General features: G+C 40.3%; 1 protein-coding gene across 2 annotated transcripts in view; it reads right to left on the bottom strand.

Moving 5' to 3' along the window:
* Positions 1–22593, bottom strand: part of LOC136019006 (protein FAM169B-like) — a 40285-nt gene that overhangs the window by 5493 nt on the left and 12199 nt on the right. For both annotated transcript variants that reach the window (XM_065688735.1, XM_065688734.1), the window contains exons 2-6: positions 22441–22574; positions 19655–19754; positions 12844–12929; positions 11074–11248; positions 1610–1792 (exon numbers count right to left, since the gene is read on the bottom strand). In XM_065688735.1, coding sequence (XP_065544807.1) covers positions 1610–1792; positions 11074–11248; positions 12844–12929; positions 19655–19754; positions 22441–22574 — 678 coding nt within the window. The remainder of the gene's footprint in view (positions 1–1609; positions 1793–11073; positions 11249–12843; positions 12930–19654; positions 19755–22440; positions 22575–22593) is intronic.

Here is a 22593-nt window from a genome sequence, read left to right as displayed (position 1 = left end):
AGTTCAAAGAATTTAAAGGGTATTCTTTAACTTTCTTTAACCACCATTCTATGAGTTCCATCAACTGCACTAAGACAGCAATCTGTAAACAACTAAAGTGTTTCCATGCTCTCCTCTGTCCACTGTAGTTCATCATCCTACAGATTGGGAATTCATCTTCAACATTCCCTTGAGTTTAACAATGGGATATCAAAAAAAAAGGCTAATTCTGGTATGTAAATATTTGCCTTACAGTAATGAGCAGATCCCTGGCATTAATTGTATCCCAGGATATCCAAACTGAATTAATCATTTCAATAAAAGCTACTGAAAGTAACATATATGCCAAAACAGAGATATCTGCTAAGTGGCTTTTTACTTCCTTTTAGGCCTCTATAGCACATTAAGTAACATCCTTGTGAAAACACTGCACATTTTGTACAGAGATTTAGAGTAAAACATTGCATTCTTTTGTCAAAGTATGAGATTGTGGTTCCAATGAAATTAAAAACAGGCAGTGGCTTCAATAGACTCAAAATTTAACTTACAGTATTAGTATTTTTATAAAAGTAGGACCCAGAAAACCTAATTAGAACATGATGCAAGTCAAATTTATTCACTGTTAGCTCTAAACTTGAGATGAAAGCATAGTCTTGCAATATATATCGCTAGTGTTAACACATAAACAACACAGCTTTCACATCCATAGCGTCAACCATTGGTGCTTGACATAGGAAAATGGATATTGTTGGGAGAAGAGAAACCATGTTGTAAACACTATTTCTTCCTGAATTTTATAGCAGTACCTTAGGAGCTCTTGGGGTACATCTGCATACATTGGGGTACATTTGCATACATTTAATGGCACATGCTGAACAAGAAAAAGAACCAATACAGTCAAAATTGTGTTGACACTTCTTAGGAAATGGCCATAAATTGCTAAGTCAGCAGAAATATTTCCCCCAGAATGACTGTAAAGGCTGTACACCATACAAAGAGCAACTTCAGGGAGAAATGCTTTCCTAAAGAAAACAGATTTATAAATAATGCGAGCACGGGTATTTTCTGAACATTTTCTTAGCAAAACCAGAACTTCAACCTGACCACAGAGATTATATATAACTACTTAGTGATCTTATAGAAGTGCCAAATGTTCAAAGACAGTCGATAAGAAACAAGCACTGAAGCGACTGGATGAATGAGCAGAGCCTAGATATATGGCTTATTAAATCTGATTTCTTACAAATGCAGTATCTACAAGAGCATTATGAGTGTAATGCAGACTTGGCAACATCTTAGGATCTTTTTTCCCTCTGGTGTAAAATAAAATGGGTAAGTCATTGTCCAGGGCAATGACATCTTTCCCTTTCTAAGAGTGAGATAAGAATGCATAACATCAAAAAGACAGAATAAGTTTTATGCTCCTCATTATCTTATATAAATTTTGGCCTACCTTTCTGCAGGAAATTCCAGGTGCTTCAAGAAAAGTGACCAGTTGCACGCTAACAACAGTGCAGTTCAGACAAGTGCACTGAACACTTACACAGTTCAGAACATCCTACCAAGACCATATTGAAATGTATACATTATACATGACCCTTACCTAACATTTCCACATCAAATGATTTACCTTGATACATGGCAGCAGAAATAGGGCAGCTGATCCCCAAGGCATCCTCAGCCACGAAAGACTGACAGAAATCATCCAGCATTTTCATCCCTAGGCCACTTCTTCTGTACTTCCTCCGGACGAATACAGTATCCAAAACTGGCAGCAAGTAACACTGACTGGTTGCACCATCACACAAGCTCCCTGAAAGCAGACAGTAAAAAATACATGAATTTGGAAACAGAATTGTTATTTCTGCACTAACTGCTGTGTGATTCTATCCACAAATGCTGCCCTGATACCTCTCCACAGGCTATGAGGGTGACCCCCAACTAAAGTGCATTTGCATAGACTGTAGAACACAGGTACACAGGCAACATACATGGGAAAGTTCACTGAAAAGAACTGGGCTATAGCCAGAGAGGCTTAAACATTCTGAATGTAATCTCAGTATCTTCCTCTAGCTTTTGGCTATTCCAGTAAATCACCCCACAAACACTGTTATGAGATACACTGAACCACACAACGCAGTATGACCTGGATGCTCAGAAGGTCCATACTGCCTGATGCAGCTGGGCAGTGTAACAAGCTTCCAGTGAAAACTCCCAATACTGTTTAAGTTACCAATTTCATAATGACTGCAGAGAGAGAAGAGAAGCTCTGCTGGCCTCTGCATACACTGCTGTTGTGCCTTCCCAAACGGTACGGTAACACCCTCAAGTATGAAACTTGACTGGCCCCATCATTTACACCTCCTTTATGACTTTTACTGGTCAGAAAGTTATACAGCCTCTTTACTGCATATTCTGTCTTTAATCTCCTAGTTCACTGAATTCTGTAGGGAACTGTACAAAAGAATATTTCTCTCTTTAGTTACGGGTCAACATATACCTGGGAATCATCTTCAAACCTTTGTTGGTAAAAGAACTGCACAGAAAATGTTGGGATTGCTCCACCTGAAACAGATCCCTAACTGCTCATGCTCACAATGACTCCAGGCCACAGGAAGGGAAGTCCATTGCTTGCCTCCTTCAGAAGCCAGGCAGGCCCAACAAAACAAGGAGACAAATGACTTCCCAAAAAGGAAGAACCATGACTGAGAAAACAAGTAGAATCCAAGTGATGGCTGAACTCACAGCAGCACCTCAGAATCCCAGGCTGGTTTGGGTTGGAAGGAACCTTAAAGCTCCTCCAGTTCTAACCCCTTCCCACAGGCAGGGACACCTTCCACTCAACCAGGTTGCTCCAAGTCCCGTCCAACCTGGCCTTGAACACTGCCAGGGATGGGGCAGCCACAACCTCTCTGGGCACCCTGTGCCAGAACCTCAGCACCCTCACAGGTTCAGCCTTCCACTGCAGCACACAAAAGTCACACCTCCGTAGGTAAATGAGGATAGACATTAATTAAGGCATTTGGGTATAAAGCCATAAACAACTGAGTGATGAATTTTTAGGAATTGTTGCAAGTGCTCTTTTGTAAGTCACTCAATTTCTACCGAATGGTAATTTATCACACATATACGTGCTTCTAGTCCATCGCTTGAACTTCTGCTATCAGTGTTAAACCAGGGTTTTCACTCCAAGATGGTTCTTGCTAATAAACACATCAAGTCAGTCACTTGAAATCACAGGGACACGACATAATGCTCTACTTGTGGACAAAACACAGACTCGAGTATAAGCCTCCAAGCTATTAAAAACTCAGTTCTCAGTGAAAACTGTCAAAAAAAAATAAAGAATGAGAACCAAGGGATTTATTTTGCAATCACTTATGGTAAACTCAAACTGGAGTCAAGAGAAAGTTGATTAAGAACAGACATTCAGAGTCCAAACTTTTAATGCTCACGCTAAACAACTTCGGCTCCTATTGCAGGAGGTACATTAGCAATCCAGAGTGCAGAATACCATAAAAACACAATCTCAAACTACTTGACAGCATAAGCGTTCAACCCTGAAATCAATAACCAACATCAGTTCACCAACTACCTACACATAGGATAAGGTCACCACTGAAATGTCTCAGTGATTTCATTTTCAGAAAACATTTATAAAACATTTATGCTCCTTGTATCTGGGTACATGGTGGTTGAAACAGAAATGGATATCCCTGCCTTTGTAACAGAAAAAGATTACATTTTCTTACTTTGTTGCTTAAACCTCATCAAGACGTTCTTGGTTTTCTTTCTTACCACCTACTAGCACACTACTCAGTCTAGTTTTCAGCCTCACGAGACACAAAACTTTCATCACTTCACTAAGACCTGTTTCACGGTTTTACAGATATCCTACTGAATGGCTGTTCCTAAATTCCAGTATAAGACTTTTAATAGATTGCTTTTTTCTCTATTGTATCGCCTTAGCTATCTTAAGCTGAGGTCCACTTCTGTTTCTTCAGTTGGTGTTTGGTAATTTTTGCTGACAGTCACCAGGCCTGACTTTGATTTACTCTCTTTTCTAGGACGCTAATTCAGCAAAGCAAGACATGACTATATTTAACTCTAGACACTGATTTCTCAAGGCTGTGAAGAATCCACACCACACATACTCAGCCACACGACAGGAGCATGTCACCCTATAACCAATCCATTCACATCCAAGCTTGGTCCACCCCTGCTTAATCAAAGTGCGTGCTTAACTTCAAACACATGTTCAAGCACATTGTTGGAAAAGGATAGGGTTTATGGTGGTGGTGTTTATAACTTTTCAATAGTTGTAACACATGATGGGTAGTTACCCTCTTTTCATCAGCCAAAAAATTGAGTATATCCCCAGTCCCATTGTTAGCTGCCAGCCCAACAGAGATGCTGGATTCCAGCAGTGTTGCACCATACATTCTAAGAAAGGGACAAACTTTTCCTCATGAACTCAAGAGCTTTAAGAATTGCTGCATGTTGCCAAGTGTCCTTATAAGTTTCTTATTATCTCATATAGTCTCTCTCCTATAAATTGTGGTGAGACTGCTGTGCACCAGTCCCAGGAGCTGAGTGATTTATGCCCCTGCTCCTAAATCTGTGTTGAGAAGACAACAAAAACTTGTAATGTCTAAAAGCGCTGTGAATAAAGTAACCATGAAGCCATTCTTCACCTTGTCCTTGGGAAGCACACTGGAAGAGTCATAGCCCACAGCCAGTTGAAATAAAATAAACAAACCAACCAACCTCTGCAACAAAGGCCACTTTGTCTCTAGTTCCCATCCAGTCACACAGCGGTTACCATAAGCTAATGGTGGCCCAGAGGTGACCACCAGGATCTCACCCATTTGGTTCAGATATTTGTTTCACTGTCGAAACACACCAACAGACTAAGTTTTGAGGTAAGGGAGGAGACAGGGAAAATAAAGGCATTGGGATGGAGATGGAAGTATTCATAGAGTCTGCCCTTTGAAAGCCTTTGATCTGTTTGGTTAGGTCATGAGTGCCAAATGACCAACTTATGAGCCAGCAAAATGGTAAACAGATATTACAAGGGCAGGAAAGCAGACAGCCATTAGCATTCCCAAAGAGCCACAAACCAGAAAAAAAGCAACAATCCAGTCCCCACATCCAACAGAAACCAAACAAAACAAGGTTGTGCATACTGACTATTTCCCTGCTGAACAAGCTGGCTTGGCACACACATGTTTGGACAGGCCTAAAGCAGGCTTAATGCTTGTGTAAAGGGTGGGGAATATTTCTGCTGAATAGAACCCAAGGTCAACCCATTGTGTGAGTTTGTATGTGAGAAGGGGAACAAAGGCTCTGGCTTCAATAAAATTAAATTAATTCATGTCTTGACTGGTATGTAGTCATTTAATTTTTATTACAGCCAGAACCTTCAGTCTGCTTCAGAAATGCACATTAAAAATATTATTGCTAGAAAACAGAGGGAGACAAAAGCAATTATGCAACAAGATTTCAGCTAATTGTCTGTCAGGTTAACTTCAATTCTGAGTTAATTTTTATTTCTAAAAGAAACATATGTAATCAGTGAAAAATAAAATCCCACTATCTTTTGGGGCTCTGTTTCTAGAGAACACAACCTGGGCCACCAAAGTATTAAAGGAAATTTGTGAAGGCTTGCATGAAGAAAGGTGTGAAATGGATTTTAGCTTGGATAGCCACTTCCAAAGACCATCTCTAAGGCTCTGGGATAAGTAAAAACAGAGCCTGGGCCAGGGCTGCTTACTTGGTATCAGCTTCGAGTTTTGCAGTCAAGTGTTCCCAAACTGTGATTTGTGAAGCATCCCTAAAGAATGAATGAGAAGCCAACACACATTTAGTCCAGATTCAAGTGCATGTTTTACAGCCTTCTCAGTGGACCCGGTTTTGTTAAAGCTGGTTTGACTCACATAACAGAGAACATCTTTCTCTATACTTTTCCTACTAAGGTTTGACAAAAGAGACACAGTGAGACTGGGAAGGGACAAGCTTTGACAGTCTGACTCCTCTTTGTTCCACTGACAGCTTGGTCTGCAACTGGGCAGCTCCTAAGTGTTACAGAAACAGTAATAGATAAGAGTAGGGTAAAAAGCTGTATATAAAAAATGGCGGGGGGGGGAGTTCTGGTTCATTCTTAACAGGACTAAGCCACTCCTGGCTCACAGCATCCTCTAACTTCCTTAGTGATTTATTTGGAATATGAATCTTACACATTCTCCTGACATTTATCTGAAGGTGGCAAAAGTCCATTTCCAGTAATTACTAGTCCTCAGTAAATAAAAAAGAAAAACTTTCAGGGAAATACATTGTCTCATTGCACAAAAAATAGTGTCAGTAACCATGGTCATCACCACACAAAACACATTCTCTTTGAGGTTCTCACACAGATTTACAGCATATCCAGAAAAGAATCTGAAAGAAATACTTAAAAGAATATAAACCAGATCTCAAGCCCAAAGTGTCTATATGAAGGCTTTCTGCAAAAATATTTCATTTTCAGGTTGCACTCTGCAAAGAAAGGGACAGGGAACTGTCATTTCCTGTTGTACCTTTAGCTGCATTCAGTGAGGTCTCACTCCTCAGCTGTCTAATGTGGAAGCTGCCGACATAGATAAAATTGGAGACATTTATCTTGGCACGTGACAAAGTGTCTTATCAGCCTCATTAGTGGCTTAGTACGTCTCATCAATCTTTAGTATACCCAGTGGTAAATGCTGCATGCCTGACATTGGAGAGGAATAGGCACATACCAGAGAGGCCAGGTTGATGATCTGTGTAGTCATGAATAAATTTTGTTTTAATAAAGGTGTCTAATGCTCACAGCAAGTGATAGCCTTGAAGAATGAGACTTCTGTTTATCTACCCAACAGGTGCAGGATGGCCAGTGTCAGTAGGTGCCAAATTGTCTCAAAACCTCGACTTGCAGTTACTCCGACTTGGAGCAAGGAGGGTGCTTGAGACCATCTGTCCCTCTTTAGCCAGACTATCAAAAGAGACCCAGTGAAGGATTTTCATAAGACGGATGGATGTGTGGAACTGGACCAAAATTACCAAGTTCACTTTGTACAGGCCCCCTAGGAACTGGCAAATGGAAATGGCTTTACAATATTGCCAAGATAGTTAATTGGAATCACTGAAGTCCATGGAAAATGTAGCTTGCATAACAGCACACTAAATCCATAGCAAAGATAGAACAGACTCTCTTCTCTTTGGTCACCGTTTCCGTGATTCACCCAGATGACTGATGTTTGAAACAGCCATGCTCCACAGATCTGTTCTGGCTTATTTGGCTCCACTGAAGCATGGGTTTTGTCATACTGTAGATAATGGAAAATTCACAGATGAGAAATACAGTTGAGTACAGCATCAGCATGAGAGTCTAAATTACATAGTGAAGAAAATAAAACTGTAAGGAATGGCCAGGTAATTGCAGAGCATGGGACTAAAGGAAATCAGAATCACATGGTGAGCACAAGGGAAAACGATTTCTTCCTAGGACCAAAAGCTGTAACAGAGGTCAAGGAACATAAAAAGTCCTGTACTTAAAGCTGCACCTACTAAACATTTCGACCGCGATAGTACAAGCAAAAGAACTTACACTATGATTAAGAAAAAAGAAAATTAAGAAAAAAACCAATATCTGAAACAACCATGTGAAACACAGCTTCTAAGAGGAGATATTTATCATCTAAGCCTGTTGTGTTGTTTGGTTTTGTTTGTTTGTTTCTAATAAATCCATGGCTCTTCTAGAAAGTAGAGAGAATAGGATCAGCCAGAGCATGGCTGGTATGAAACAGAAATCACAGAACTTCAGAAAGAGGAATTACTTTCTAAATGCATACGGCAAATAGCAAAAAGGGGCAAAAACAATCAGTTTCAAGCTTCCCGAAAAGGCTTTGGCAAGAGACTGCAGTAATTTGTGACACAGGCCAAAATCTAACAAATATAGCTGCCCAGAAGGAAAAAAACAACAGAAAGCTGGACCTGGAGAATTTGTATTTTATGTGGACCTTGTTTAAAACCAAACTGTGACTCTCAACTTACTCAGAAACAGTTTCAACTTGGCTAATACTCCACCCATAACAGACTACTGTGCAAATTTATTTTACTGAAGCATGAATCATTACAGCCCATACAAGTGCTTCTTTCCAAAAGCTTTGCTCAGAAATATTTATGGGCTTAAAGGAAAATGTACTATGGCGATTGAAGTGTTTGCCAATTACAAACCAGTTCATCAGCATATTCACACGCATAGAGATTATTATAGGCTGAGACTTGGTGCATCATTGATAGTAGAGTAGCACTGCACGAGCACAGGGTGTACAAACTACACCTCAATGTGAATAAGGATTTTGCACATCCCAAGGCAGCAGAAAAGCAGAACATCTCTTACTGTTGCTGGCCTTTCAGACTCTCAGGGAAGGCACCTTCACCCTGACCTGTGGAATCTAAAGCAATCCATACCTGCACAGCTCTCAAGATACTTCTTATTCTTCCTTTTTGGGTAGGTGGCTACTGATGCTGACCTGAACAATACATTTACCTCCAAAGATAGAAACTTCTCTGTGCTTAAGCTGCTGGTATGAAGATGAGACCCATGCATCTTAAACACAAACTGGTAACACAGGGGTATGTACTCAACTGCATACCATAATTAGAATTATTCTAATGAAGCCTTTACCACTCTAGACATTGATACAAACTCTCTATTTAATAAAAGACCTTCACTAAAGCTTATACTGGTGCAAATAGCCCTAAAGAATGAAATACATTTTGTTTCTTTTCTATGCCAGTTAATCAATTAATGATGAAATCAACTTCTCATCATCCTTTAAACTGGGAGTTTAAAGGTTATGAAAGTACCACAAGCAGACAAAGCATTCTAGGAATGATGTAGTGCATACACCTTCCTCTACACAACCCAGACACTGCTCCTTATGCATCCAAGGATCCTGCCACTCCCCACTGTTGACGCGGGAGTCACAGACAACACAGAAATGATCAATATGATCAAGCGATTGTCAAAGTTTATTGCGCACACACTGGGATATATATACTGTTTGCATTCTTCCAGCTTGCACTATGTTATTTAGTTACAGCAATTTCACTGGTTAGTATACAAAGGTTTGCATAGAATCATAGAATAGTTAGGGTTGGAAAGGACCTCAAGATCATCTAGTTCCAACCACCCTGCCATGGGCAGGGACACCTCACACTAAACCATCCCACCCAAGGCTTCATCCAGCCTGGCCTTGAACACCACCAGGGATGGAGCACTCACAACCTCCCTGGGCAACCCATTCCAGTGCCTCACCACCCTAACAGGAAAGAATTTCCTCCTTAGATCCAATCTAAACTTCCCCTGTTTAAGTTTTAACCCGTTACCCCTTGTCCTGTCACTACAGTCCCTGACGAAGAGTCCCTCCCCAGCATCCCTATAGGCCCCCTTCAGGTACTGGAAGGCTGCTATGAGGTCCCCACGCAGCCTTCTCTTCTCCAGGCTGAACAGCCCCAACTTTCCCAGCCTATCTTCATACAGGAGGTGCTCCAGTCCCCTGATCATCCTCGTGGCCTCCTCTGGACTTGGTCCAGCAGTTCCATGTCCTTTTTATGTTGAGGACACCAGAACTGCACACAATGCTCCAGGTGAGGTCTCACAAGAGCAGAGTAGAGAGGCAGGATCACCTCTTTCGACCTGCTGGTCACGCTCCTTTTGATGCAGCCCAGGATACGGTTGGCTTTCTGGGCTTCAAGTGCACACTGCCGGCTGATGTTCATTTTCTCATCGACCAGCACCCCCAAGTCCTTCTCCGCAGGGCCTCTCTGAATCTCTTCATTGCCAATCTGTAGCTCTGCCTGGGATTGCTCCGACCCAGGTGTAGGACCTTGCACTTGTCATGGTTGAACTTCATAAGGTTGGCATCAGCCCCCCTCACAAGCGTGTCAAGGTCCCTCTGGATGGCATCCCTTCCCTCCAGTGTATCAACTGGACCACACAGCTTGGTGTCATCGGCAAACTTGCTGAGGGCGCACTCAATCCCACTGTCCATGTCAGCAATGAAGATGTTAAACAAGACCGGTCCCAACACCGATCCCTGAGGGACACCACTTGTTACCAGTCCCCAGCTGGACATTGAGCCATTGACCACAACTCTTTGTGTGAGGCCATCCAGGCAGTTCTTTATCCACCAAGTGGTCCATCCATCAAGTTGATATCTCTCCAATTTAGAGAGAAGGATGTTGTGTGGGACAGTGTCAAACACTTTGCACAAGTCCCCCAGTTTACCGACAATGATTTCGCTGGTCAGCATTTTAGCATTTCAACATATACCATATTGTCTTCCCAACATAGCTCGCTTGCCAACCACAACTTCCTAAATATCCTAGCTCTGCGGCTGCACATCCTGTTTCCTAACAATAAGACTATGCAACATCAACTCCCTTACTTGCTAAATATGCCCAAGGTTACATATCATCAACAATTAAGCATATTATAGAAATAAAACCGCTGACGATGCCTTTCTAGATAGAACTCCGTTTTTTCCACTAGGACCATCACAAGGCCCTGTCTGAATAGAAAAACCCAATCTCTATCACAAGGCCTCTTGCAAGGCCTCTTGCCTCTGCTCACAGCCATGACAATCCTTCCCACACCCCACCACCAGCCACTCCCAATACACTGGTTTTCCACTGTGAACTGTACTTCTTTTTTCAGATACCATTCTTTCCAGGATGCAGTCCTTCACTCTGCGGGTAGGTCCTGCATTCTTTGTTCCTAGATGTATGACCTTCTACTTGGCTGCATTAAAGCATATTTTATTGGAATAAGCCAGTACCTCAGATCGCCCAGTGTAACTGAGAATACAGTTTGGAACCATCATGTTTAAATGAAAGTAGTATGGATGACTTCCAAATTCAGGGAAGGTTTGTTCCCCAGATTCATTCTGAGAGAGATTTGATATAAAAATATGTAGGAGAGCCAGGCTTACTTATACTGAAAGATAAACAAAAGCATGACATTTCTATCTATTAGGAACCAATGGAAATGTGTCTCTAAAATGACCTTACCTTTCATCTTGACCGAGTAGAAGGCAACAGCCTCGCCATTTCTCCAGAATATCTTGGCACACTCAGTGGCAGAGTGAGGTAGAAAGAATGCATCATTAGCTGAACTTCCTTCCAGCATTCCAAAGATAATGTAGTTCAGAACAAAGAGGACAATCCTTTCTCCAAATGTCTGGACCTTTGAGAACAAACAAAAGCAGACCAAAGGAAAATGAAGCAGAGCACAGTATTCTGTGTTTCAGAAAAAGCTTCAAAATTGGAAGGGACTTGGAAGAAGGAGGTCAGGAAACATGAACACTTAACTTGGGGAAAATACCTCATGAATTGCTTCAAATAGAATGATAAAAAAGGTTTTCCCCAGTGTCCACCCTCTATGTAGAGGATGTAGAAGAATCTAGTTATGATTTATAAAGCTTGGCATATCTCCTGTTGTCACAGAGAGGAATTCTAAAGCAGCAAGATGTATCTTGACTATAGTCACAGCAAACCCACCACAGATTTGGAAGCAGGATCAAGGCAATCTAATCTACACAAAAGAGAAATAAAGACAAGAGTTACTGTGCCACCCTGGTTACCTTTCCCTATTAGCTATCCTGTCACAGTATCAAAGAACTTTAGTGGCCCAGGACCTTATGGAGATGGACACTATACAAAACAGAGAATACATACAATCTGTCCCAAACAGATTATAATCCAGGTGTTAAAATAAACAGTTAGTTTTCATGCCGTGCTTCTTATTAGACCACCAACAGGACAGGGAGGTGGAAGAATATAAAGGAATTCATCATGGTGAAGAGTGGTGCCAACAAGCTTATATGAATGCTGACAAAGAAAATGTGAATTTCCACAAGTATTGACAACTTACCCCTTGGCAATGACCTAGAAGGGGCAAGTTTTCTATTTTCAGATATTTTTCTATTCTCTGTTGATACAGCAGATGCTCGAAAGCCTGAAGGCCTGTGTTTCTGTTCCAAGTTCTATCTTGCAAGGATTGGTATCTTAAAATCCCTCCAGTTCAGTTAACCACAAAAAGCCTACTTAATTCAGTGAATAATTCAACTCGATGCATGGCAGATATTAGGGAATGATAAAGGAATAGAATCATTAAGGACCAAAGTTGGACACAGAGGGTTGGATATGAAACAGAACTGACTTAGTAGCCTCATGGCAACACAATTCTCACATCTGATTCATTGAAAGCAGAGTACAGGCCACCCAAGTCTCCCAAATTACAAAAAAGTAGTTGATCCTTACTAAGATAATTTATTTAGAAAAAGAACTAAAGACATAGAAACTATTAAATAACAACCATTTCATTAAATGAACACAGTATAAGCATTATCCAAGGTAAAAAAGTTTATAACTAGCTAAATAAGACATTGTTCCAAAGGGCAGTGACACCTTCCATCAGGCAGGCAGTCAAGCAACACCAACATGGAGAGTTACTGCTAAGGTAGTAATTAGGTTTAGCTGATTATTCCTTTAGTAGGCAGTGAGGGTAAACTAAACTCAAACCAACGTAAATCCCACAGCTGAATCATAAACTGCATGCAGAAAATCATTTAGAGAGGGTTAACATGCATGTTACTGTGCAATGGGAGATATGTGAACTACCTGGTGAGCCAAACAGCCCAGACCCCACAGGTATAAAGCATGAGCTACAGGAGACCACAGACACATGTGATTGTTCTGACCACAGACACACACAGACATGTGATTGTTCTGGCTGGGAAGTTTCAGGGTAAAGGCAAGTGTTTAAAATAGCATCCTTACCGAAATGAGCCCATCTCTAGAAGGATCAGCTGTCTTTACCACATCTTCAACAGGCCACCAACACTGGTTCAAATAAACTGCCAAAACTACAAAAAGAAAGAGACAAGGGAATACATTAGCTGGAAATAAATACAAAGTCGGTTCTGAACCTCTTCACAAGCAGCCTCTGATCTACCTCTCCCTCCAGCTGGCTCCAGTTTGATCTGCTGTGAGACAGCAGAACAACAGTTGTATTTCAATTTCACCTCTGTGTCCCCTGACATCCAACTTTCAGTACTGCAGGAGGCATCAGGTGAAGGGAATTTTTCTCAGGAATTGATGTGACTTTGGTGTGACAACCTGTGTGCCATGTGAATAAAGCACATCCTGCATAATATCTGTTCAGCAGTAAAGTAAGTTTTGAGTGGCATTTGGGACAGAGACAGCTACCTAGCTAAAGGTTACATTTGTGAAGTTTCTTTCAGGCTGTCCCCTGTCCACATGCAGAGATGCCCCTATTTGCACCTACAAACAGTCAAATACAAGTTTTCACATCCACATTATCAAAATACCTTTTCAGCTCCCTTTGAGATTGAATTTCTATATATCTGAGCCTTTAGAGGACAGACTCCTAAATCTCTGCATGTACAGATATTCACACAAGTTCAAACGCATATGGAGAAGTTTCTATCAACAAAGGACAGACATACAGACATACAAGTAAGATACACAGCCCTGAAGCAGAAACAAATTACCAGTCTACACATAAGTCCTTATGTAGGTGCTATGCAACACTTGCACCCCACTTCTCATCCTTCCTCAACTTTTCACTATGCAGAAACATGTATTTAAACCCTACTCCTACATGTTCATCTACAGAATTCACTGTCTGCCATTAGAGGTGTAACAGAAAGACTGAATTTGCAACAGTGTCACAGAAGTTGATCCCAAGCTCTGTTCTGTAAGAAAAGTTTTAAGCCAGGGTCATTTCAAAAGATATAGAATAGATTTTAAAGACTTAGATTAAGTTTTAGAATAAAACCAGACATGTGATCATTTATGAAACATCAAGAAGCAAGTATTCCAGCAAAAAGAACTTTCATTATGGTGATGTCCACCTAAAGAAAGCATATGGCCACAATTCAAGGACTGCTCAAGAACACCAATATCTGTGCTATCTTCAAAAAGGGCAGCTATTATCCTCATTTTTAGGCAAAAAGATAAAATGTAATACAGGAAGTATGTTCTTTGAATTGCAAGCAAAGAACAGCATGGAATTCACACCTCTTGCGTCCTAAAAGAGTGTGCTGTCTACAGCTTTCTAAACTACCCAACTAGGGACAAACCTAAGAAAGCTAAAACCCATCTATGAGTTAGAGACAACTGCACCCACAAGGAAGAGAAATGGCTTTAACAGGACTCATCATTTACCTGGTTTAGCCTCAGGTTATACAAATGTCATTGATGAGCACAGGTTAGTTTTCTTTTTTGCTTCAGCCTCTATTAACTCCCACTGGTTTTAAGGCTGGAGATTCTGCTTAACTAACTTATAGCTCAGATAAATTATTAAAGCATGTGCCAAAAAGTGTTACACTTTGTGTACTGGCTTAACAATGAAGAAAGTATTGCACGCAAGGGCAGACGCCTGTTTATATAGAACCAGATTCAATTCATTAAATATTATGCACTTACTTGCATGGGAGTTTCATACTTTTTTTCTGTGATGGATTCAATCTGTTCCCTCAATCCCTTTACTCTGCTTTCAAATGCAAGCAGCCACTGCTCCGTTCCACATCCATGAAACATGCAGCTACAATGGGAGCTGAGTCAAAGGGGACATAATGGGCTAAACATGGACTTTAATGGGAGCTGCAGAGGGCTGGCACATAGTTCAGACATATAAGACACAGAGCAATGGTCAGGAAAGTCTGAAAAAAGCTTTGAGGAAAATAGGCAGATGCATAACCATGTTGTAAGGAGCTACTTTTATAGAACATTTACTGTGCTATTCAATAATTTAAATGTGTGGAAGGGAACACTAGTTGACATAGCAACTGTCACATCACATTACTTGAGCAACCTGATCTATATGGATGCCTTCCCTGAAGGAAAAACATTTCTCCAGATTTCACACAAACATATGTACTTTGCTTTTTGTTATCATTTTTCAAGTCAACATCTGGTCCGCAGTTAAATCCATCCATACATCCCCATATTCTCATTTTCATTTTAGAATCAACTTTCAGGAACGCTATTTCAAATGCAAACATGTCTTGGGAGACCACATGTTCCTTCACTCTCCCAGTCTTGTTCTAAGAGATTTGGTTACGTTCACCTGATCATAAGAGATCAAGTTAGTGCTGACAGTAGGTTACATACATCACCCAAACCCTGTGTATATAATTACAACGACGTTGCAATTGCAAGACTTGATAAGCTTGATCTTGCAATTGCAGGACTAGGTGAAATGGATTAAAGTCCACTACATTTCAGTTCACAACTAATGGAGTATATACACGCTTAGTTGGGTGGCTTGCCCTGTAAGCACCAGCTTGCTAAACCTCAGTACTTTGATCCCTTGCAGTCAGACAAACATATGCAGAGTACTGCAAAAAGCTGTGAGCCTGTGAAGCTCACGATTCCATACGAGTATTTGGAATACAGTACTGAACAACACGGACTTGAATTAGGCACTAAGCATAACGCAATTGTGATTATGAAATGCCTCTTCTTGCTAGGCAAACATGGATGTCTTCCCAACCCAGGCCTGGATTATATTTTCACTTTCTAGGCTGTGCTGGCCAAACGTTTTCTCTCTGGCGTGCAACTATTTCAATGAAATATGCACATCAGGACTCTACACAGTGTAAAACTTTAAAATCAAAGCAACATCCAGCCTGATATTTCTTTTCCTCCAGCCTTCATCTGAATTGCTGAAATACATCCCTCAGTCACAAACTACATTAAAGGCAACACTATATACGAAAGATGTACTTGGAGTTTAATAAACACAGACTGCAACAAGTCTTCACTTTAGATAAAAGTCACCTTTACCTTAATTTTGGCAGTATTTCAGATTGACGACACACTTACAGAGGCTGCTTTTGCCAGATTTCCACCTTGGAAGCAGCATGGTAAATTACCCCAAACAGTTCCATGCAACTGAACCTAAGTCAGTGCCAACACTGGAGGAAGCTCAGAGAATATACATGCAACTGCATTCTGCAGCACCAACATACTCTGAATATCTACGCGCTCACTTCCCTGTCTTTAAACTGGAATAAGAGCATATCCTTCCCTTTCCTAAGTGTTTTATTGAAATAAATAGATTATAGCTTGGGAGGCATGCAGATGCTGCATCAACGGCAGCCATTCAAGTATCTAAGATAGATCTCTTTCCTGCAACCAATTACATTTTCTTCTACAATACCAGTTTTACTCAGTGATTTGTTGCAAATGTCTTGTGATAAATGTTGCATGGCATCTAACAGTTATTGTAAATTATTATATACAGCAGACAGAAAATGCCACAATAGGGTATGTTTATTTAGTGTTATCAAGATGTTAATCACCCATGCTATGCTCTGGAAGCCCTTACAACACAATTTACACTCCCATAAAATATCTGTACAGATATACTAACAGAACAGAACAGTCAGCCCATCAAAAGTAAATTACAAATGCTCCCAACCAAGACCAAGTCCTCTGCAAAAGCTGCCATACCCATTTTCTCTTTGAAATATGCAGGTCATTTCAGACCACGAGCTACGCATCACTTCTGGACAACCCATCTCATCAAGGTGATCAGGTATAAATCTCAGTGTTGGAATCAAGGACTACATTTGCATTAGCAAGACTAATGCTATCAAAACTGAATTCACAGAGCAAAACATTTGATGCAGAGAACCTGATGTTCACAAATTCAAGCCTGGTCCTGAAACCTTAAAGCCCATTAGCAGTTGGGGTACCTCAGTGTGCTTCTGAAGTACATCCTCTAATTTCATTTCAGCCAAAAGCAATCCAGTTCACACACTCTGAGAGTGCTCCCTGATGTGAATTGAAGCACAGTATGTGGGGACAACCAGGAAATTTGCTTCTAAGAACACTCCTGTTGTGAAGTAAAATTAAAAAGCAGATCCACCAGAGAGCGTATGAGAAAGTGAAGAGCTCAACCCCAGCAAGACTGTTTGCCTCTCCCATCTGGATGGGACTTGAGCTCACAAGGAAAGTGTAAAGCTCAAGGGAGGAAGAAAATCACACAACCTATTTAGTGTTTTAACTTTCTGCCCACGTCCTTAAGGAACAATGACCGAGTCAGTAAGTACTGCTTTTCTCTGAAGGAGCTGGTTTTGAAACAATTGGATCTGTTCAGTGGTCAGAACAAAAGGTCACGTAGGTAAGCAAATCCAGATGGACTTGCCACATTAATACAGTCTGCTGCCATAGGAGTCAATTCTAAACTCGCTGAACTGTGAGAAAAATCCTTGGACAAAATAGTTCAAATGGATATACCCATATGTATTAGGTATGCACACGCATATACACACACCCCAGCAGGCTTCAGAGAACTAATGAAAATTGATTAAAATTCATCTAAAGGAAAAAAAATCTCACACCAGTCAAAGCTAATGCATGTTAAAAGACTGGCCACATGTTTATAGCATATAAAATCCAGAAACAAAGAACTTGCAGTAAAATCCTTTAAATCATACTTTGAAAAGGCAATATTAAAAGCCAGATGATGTAGGCTTTACTTAAATAACCAGACTTGGTGATCTCTGTGAGTACAGGCTGGTGACTCAGGATAAACTTTTGCAAGGGGGTCACAGCAGTCAGTCAGCCTGTAGTTTATAATAAAATAAGGTGTTTATTCTGCGAGGTTCAAGCTTTTAATAGAGATAGCTATCATTTAATTTAGGCTCCAATGTGGACTTGTTTGACTTGTTCCTGTGGGAAATCATTTTTACCTTGTGTACATGTATCTCATTAATAATTGTTGTTCCTAATACTATTAGATCATTTCACTGAAGGTTTGTGCTAAATGCACTGCTTTCACCTGCATTTATTTAATAACTCTTTGTTTTTGCATCGTAGTTGTTACAGATCCCCATTCCTCTTGTGCAGCCTAAACTAACTTAATGCTGTTTTTAACCACATTCCATTGAACATGAGTCAGTAGCTCTGCACAACTGCACCCACAGAGCAAGTTTGGCCTCCAGTGTAGACGTTCCTTTACCACACCAGTGCCTCTCTCTCTTCAGAAAACCATGAATGGAATATATAAATTAATGTCAGGAAAGTAAGTGTGTATCAATAGTTTTAGAGGGACCAGAAAGTCTTTTGACTACACTTGTAACTTGGAAAGGCCTCTTGCTTTCAACTATGTGAATCACAACCCATTAGCAAAGATCAAATTGAAATCATATGTAAAAGGAGCTGGAAAACTCTTGCAGAGTTCACCTCTAACCACAGATGATTTTAATCTGGTTTTTGTTCTTATGAAGAAATTTCCTGGTTACAGGGTTTGGACTGAATAATGAACACTTAGTTATACTAACAGTACCTGTTCTAGGAGTGTAAGATCTTTATCCGACGCACTTTAGAACTGAAAATAGAGTGCTAAATTTCTTTGCCTTGCCCTTGCTGTATTATTAAGAATACTGGCTATTAAAGCCTTTCAGGCTTATCCTTTATAAAAATTAAGTATGTTTTTAATGACAGCTGTTGTTAGTTTGCTGCCACATTTGGAAGCTGAAAGTTCAAGAGGTTTCACATGTTCTATATTCCCTGACACAATGGGTCAATGCGTAGGTTCATGTCTTTGTCGTAGATGTCCCCAAAATTCTACAGCCCAAATTATTGCTTCACAAGAGCTCCAACACTCCTCATTTAACCTAAGGGGGTCACAACCTGGGCTTTTGGTACTAGGCAAGTTGGAGCCAAGCTTCCTGTTTGTGATATCAAGAAGTGTTACTTACTTTACACTTACATTTTTTTGACATTCCATAGTCAAAGGCACATGCCTAAGGGAGTAAGTAGGAAGAAACTAGGCTGTGTCTGAAGATCCTGATAGCAGGAAGATAAAAAAAACTTAGAAACAGCTCCTGATCAAATCTTAACAACCTGTTGATACTCTAAGCAGTGACTCATGAAACAGAAACACCGGTAAGCACATGTTGACTTCTACTGCCTGTAACACAACTGTAGTGTGCCCCTGTCAGGCTGACACATGGCTGTAATAGGAAAACACTGGCATTACAGCAGCAAGCAAGGCAAAGCTGGTAAAGTTTAAAGAGTATCTTGGGAGAACTGCCAAATAAAATAGATTTAATTCAACTCCTGAACATGGTCGCACTCTAAATTTACCCCTCACACACCAGTACTGGAAATAGGAGGCAATTAAACCTAGGACTGAAGAAGATACTATAAAGTAAAAATAATATTAATAAGAATCAGTAAGACCTAATACAGTTTCACATACATATTTACTTTTTTTTTTTTTTGAGGATTTCTGAATTCTATCCAAACTATAATACATTAAATTTCACATCATCCTGAATTAGAAAAATATTACCCTTCCAAACAGACTCAGAAACAGAATTACCCAAGGTGATTTTTCAGCTACCAGCAGAGCTATCTATGCATAAAATCCCTGATTGTCAATCCTCTCTTCTGATCAGTAGCCCACCGACATAAATCCCTGCCAGAGAAAACGAATCCACATCATATTCAAAACAAACCCCCAAATATTTAAATATACAAGCAAGAGACCACCTTAAAAGAAAAGAAAGCACAACTACTCAAATTTCAAAATATTTTGACCAATTCTAACCTGTCTCTTTATCCTTTGGATCAGTTAACAGCAACATTTTGCAAGTAGGATTATTTCGGTAGAGAGGAACAAAATACACACAGGATTCTTCAAGTTTAACCTAAAAAACAAACAAGCCCCGTAGCAGTTTGTACTGCACTGCTCGCAAGAAGTATTTCATGTATTAGATGCACTTAGGATATGTTTTACTAACACGCATGGGTTAAGCTTAGCACACCTTCTCCATCCTGAACTTCATGGCATTGAAACATACATAATATTGTAAGATTTTCTGTAAGCAATGTTAATTTAAAAGAAATCAAGCTACCAAAGTTAGTAAAGACTTTAAAACCAACTTAATATGATTAGTACATAACCTGGCTTTGAAGACTGTTACATGCAGACAAATAGCGTTTTGAGAGACCAGACACATCAAATAAAAACAAATACAACTTGCACTTCTTACAGCATCATCCAGCTGAGTACTTGTGGTGTTTTGCAAACAATGAATTAAGCCTGAGGGTACAGGGAGTATCAAAGCATTAGGGCAGTGCCTGGGCAGTTTATCTTTGAGGCGCAGGGAGGGCGGATAATTGGCACAAGGTGGTTATGTTGAAGGCAAGGCTAAAATCAAAATGCAGCTCTCAAGCTCTCAGCCTTAGACTAAACTTCTAAATGATGTGACACATAAACACCAAATTGCTGTGCTCAAACAGCTCTATATGCATAGAGATGACAATTTCCATATGAATATTGCAAATGCTGTCATGTAAGTTTAGGTACAAGGCAAAGAGCGTGTGTGATTTAGCACAGTATGTACTGTACTTTCAAAAATCTGGTCCATTGTGTATGTGTGGGTGTGCCTCTCTCTCTAATTGCACCCATTTGTCAGTTTGCTCTGAAACCCAAATCAGTCATGTGATACATTTAATATTTCTTGGTGCATGGAAGGAGTAGTATGAATATGGATTATTCAAGATAACGACTTTAAGTTGAAACTGGTGCGCGCTGGTTTGTGAGTGCCAAAATCCTGGGATCATCTATGTAAACACTGGGCTCCAGGAAAAAAATAGGAAACTGCCTGAAATCTGTATTCATGAGCTTCCCAAAAACTCAGTATGTTCTGAGGATTCAGTCGTTCTTTGCATGCTTCAACTATAACAGCATCCATGTCTTTATGGCACCTGGGAGCATGATTATAATGAAAAGGCCAGTCCTCTTTCCAATACTGCTATGATTGGTATTTTGTTTTATAAGGTAATGTGCACTTCCACAGGTGCTAACAACATCAGCAGGAGCCAAGCATAGCTTTCTGCGTATGAACTGCTGCCAATGAGCTTCCATTCTGCCTTGCACTAATCCTTGCTATTTGTGTACTGAATGCTTGACCAAAGACCATGCCATACCAAAAAGAAGTTCTGTGACCCTAGCAAGTGGGCTGACAGCCACTTAACACTTGCTAAATAATTACTCGTGGTTGCTGGTCCTGCCACTTGAAACCTGCTTTAATTCAAATGCACAGAGAAAAAGAAGTTCGGAAACTGCAGCCATTATTCAAACACCAAAATCCTCATCCTTCAAGTTGTAGGCATATATAATGTAGGTATATATGCATACAAATTTATATATAAATTGCAAGGAAAAAAACAATATAGCAAGAACATTACCATTACTTATGTCCTTGACTAGCTGTCTGACTGCAGATTAGGTTAGACCTGAATTAAATGAATGCACGAGAAATGTGTTGCTATGAGACTCCAACCAGCCATGTGATATATTTAAGCTCTGATGACAAGCCACAAAATCAAGACAGATCTGAATCAAAAGGCAGAAGTCCACCTTTAACTGATCTCACTGTGTCTCACACACAGCCCTGCCTGGGACTTTAACTTACTCTCCCTTCTAATAGAACAGCAAATGAGCCTCTCGAAGTACAACCAGGCACGAAAGGCTGAGGACACAGAGCCCTGAATTGGGGGATCTTTGCATTTTCAGTTTTGTTTGTATTTAACCCTACATAGTCCACTAGAGGGCATTAAAAGAGTATTTAACGCTAGTTACACTTACAGCTCAAAGCTACCCACCTGACGCGGTGTTTTCTGGAAACTACTGCATATTATTTTCCTAAATTGTAAAAACACCACCCTATTCCAAACATTTATTTCAACTAATCTACTTACTGGTTTGATAGTACAATAGCAGTTAGTGCAGCGCACCTTTTATGACTTAGAAAATGCCCAGAATGAAAGCCTTCATAGGTTGACTGAAATCAGAATTTTTAATAGACCTGCTCAGTCATCTCCAATGCATTCAGCCCAGATGGCTCAGGAATGGACCCCTATGGTGTTTATACCATCTATCAGTAACATCTGATCAGAATTCCTTTAGGAGAACCCATGTTCAAAATCATCAATATAAGTCTTGGAAAGAATGGAAACATGAGGCAGACTATATCACAAAACCTGTGTAAAGTGCACAATAAAGGCAGGAAACAGAGCTGCACCATGGTATAAACATCTATCAAATTCAGTTTTGATTTGGTCCTGTAAGAAGGCAGGTCAAGCTGCAAAGTTCAGCTGAGTACTGCAAACCCTCATCCACACTCAGAGGGGTTTAATTTGTAGTTTAAGCTTATCTCTCATTTGCAGCATGCAAACCATTTGAAAATCATGCAGAATTTGCTGATTTTAAGAGATTTGTAATCCGGCCACACCAGTTTACCCCTATTTACAGACAATGCGCACAACCAACAAACTAGTTTGCAAATATCTATCTAACTTGCAGTATGACAAACATCAGCCTAGTACCTCTTCTCCTCCAGGGATTGAAAAAACATCAGGAATGGATGACGATTTCTTCACTAGTTCTCCATAATATGTTTCAGCATCTGCTTGCAGAACCTCTGGATCTCCTGCTAATGCATCTACCAAGTAAAGGCAACCTGTAGGTAAAACAAAACA

Source organism: Lathamus discolor, chromosome 8 (assembly GCF_037157495.1).
Source record: "Lathamus discolor isolate bLatDis1 chromosome 8, bLatDis1.hap1, whole genome shotgun sequence".
Classification (NCBI taxonomy): Eukaryota; Metazoa; Chordata; class Aves; order Psittaciformes; family Psittacidae; genus Lathamus; species Lathamus discolor.
The sequence above is the reverse complement of the archived record's forward strand: the minus strand, read 5'-3'. Positions and strand labels throughout refer to the sequence as shown.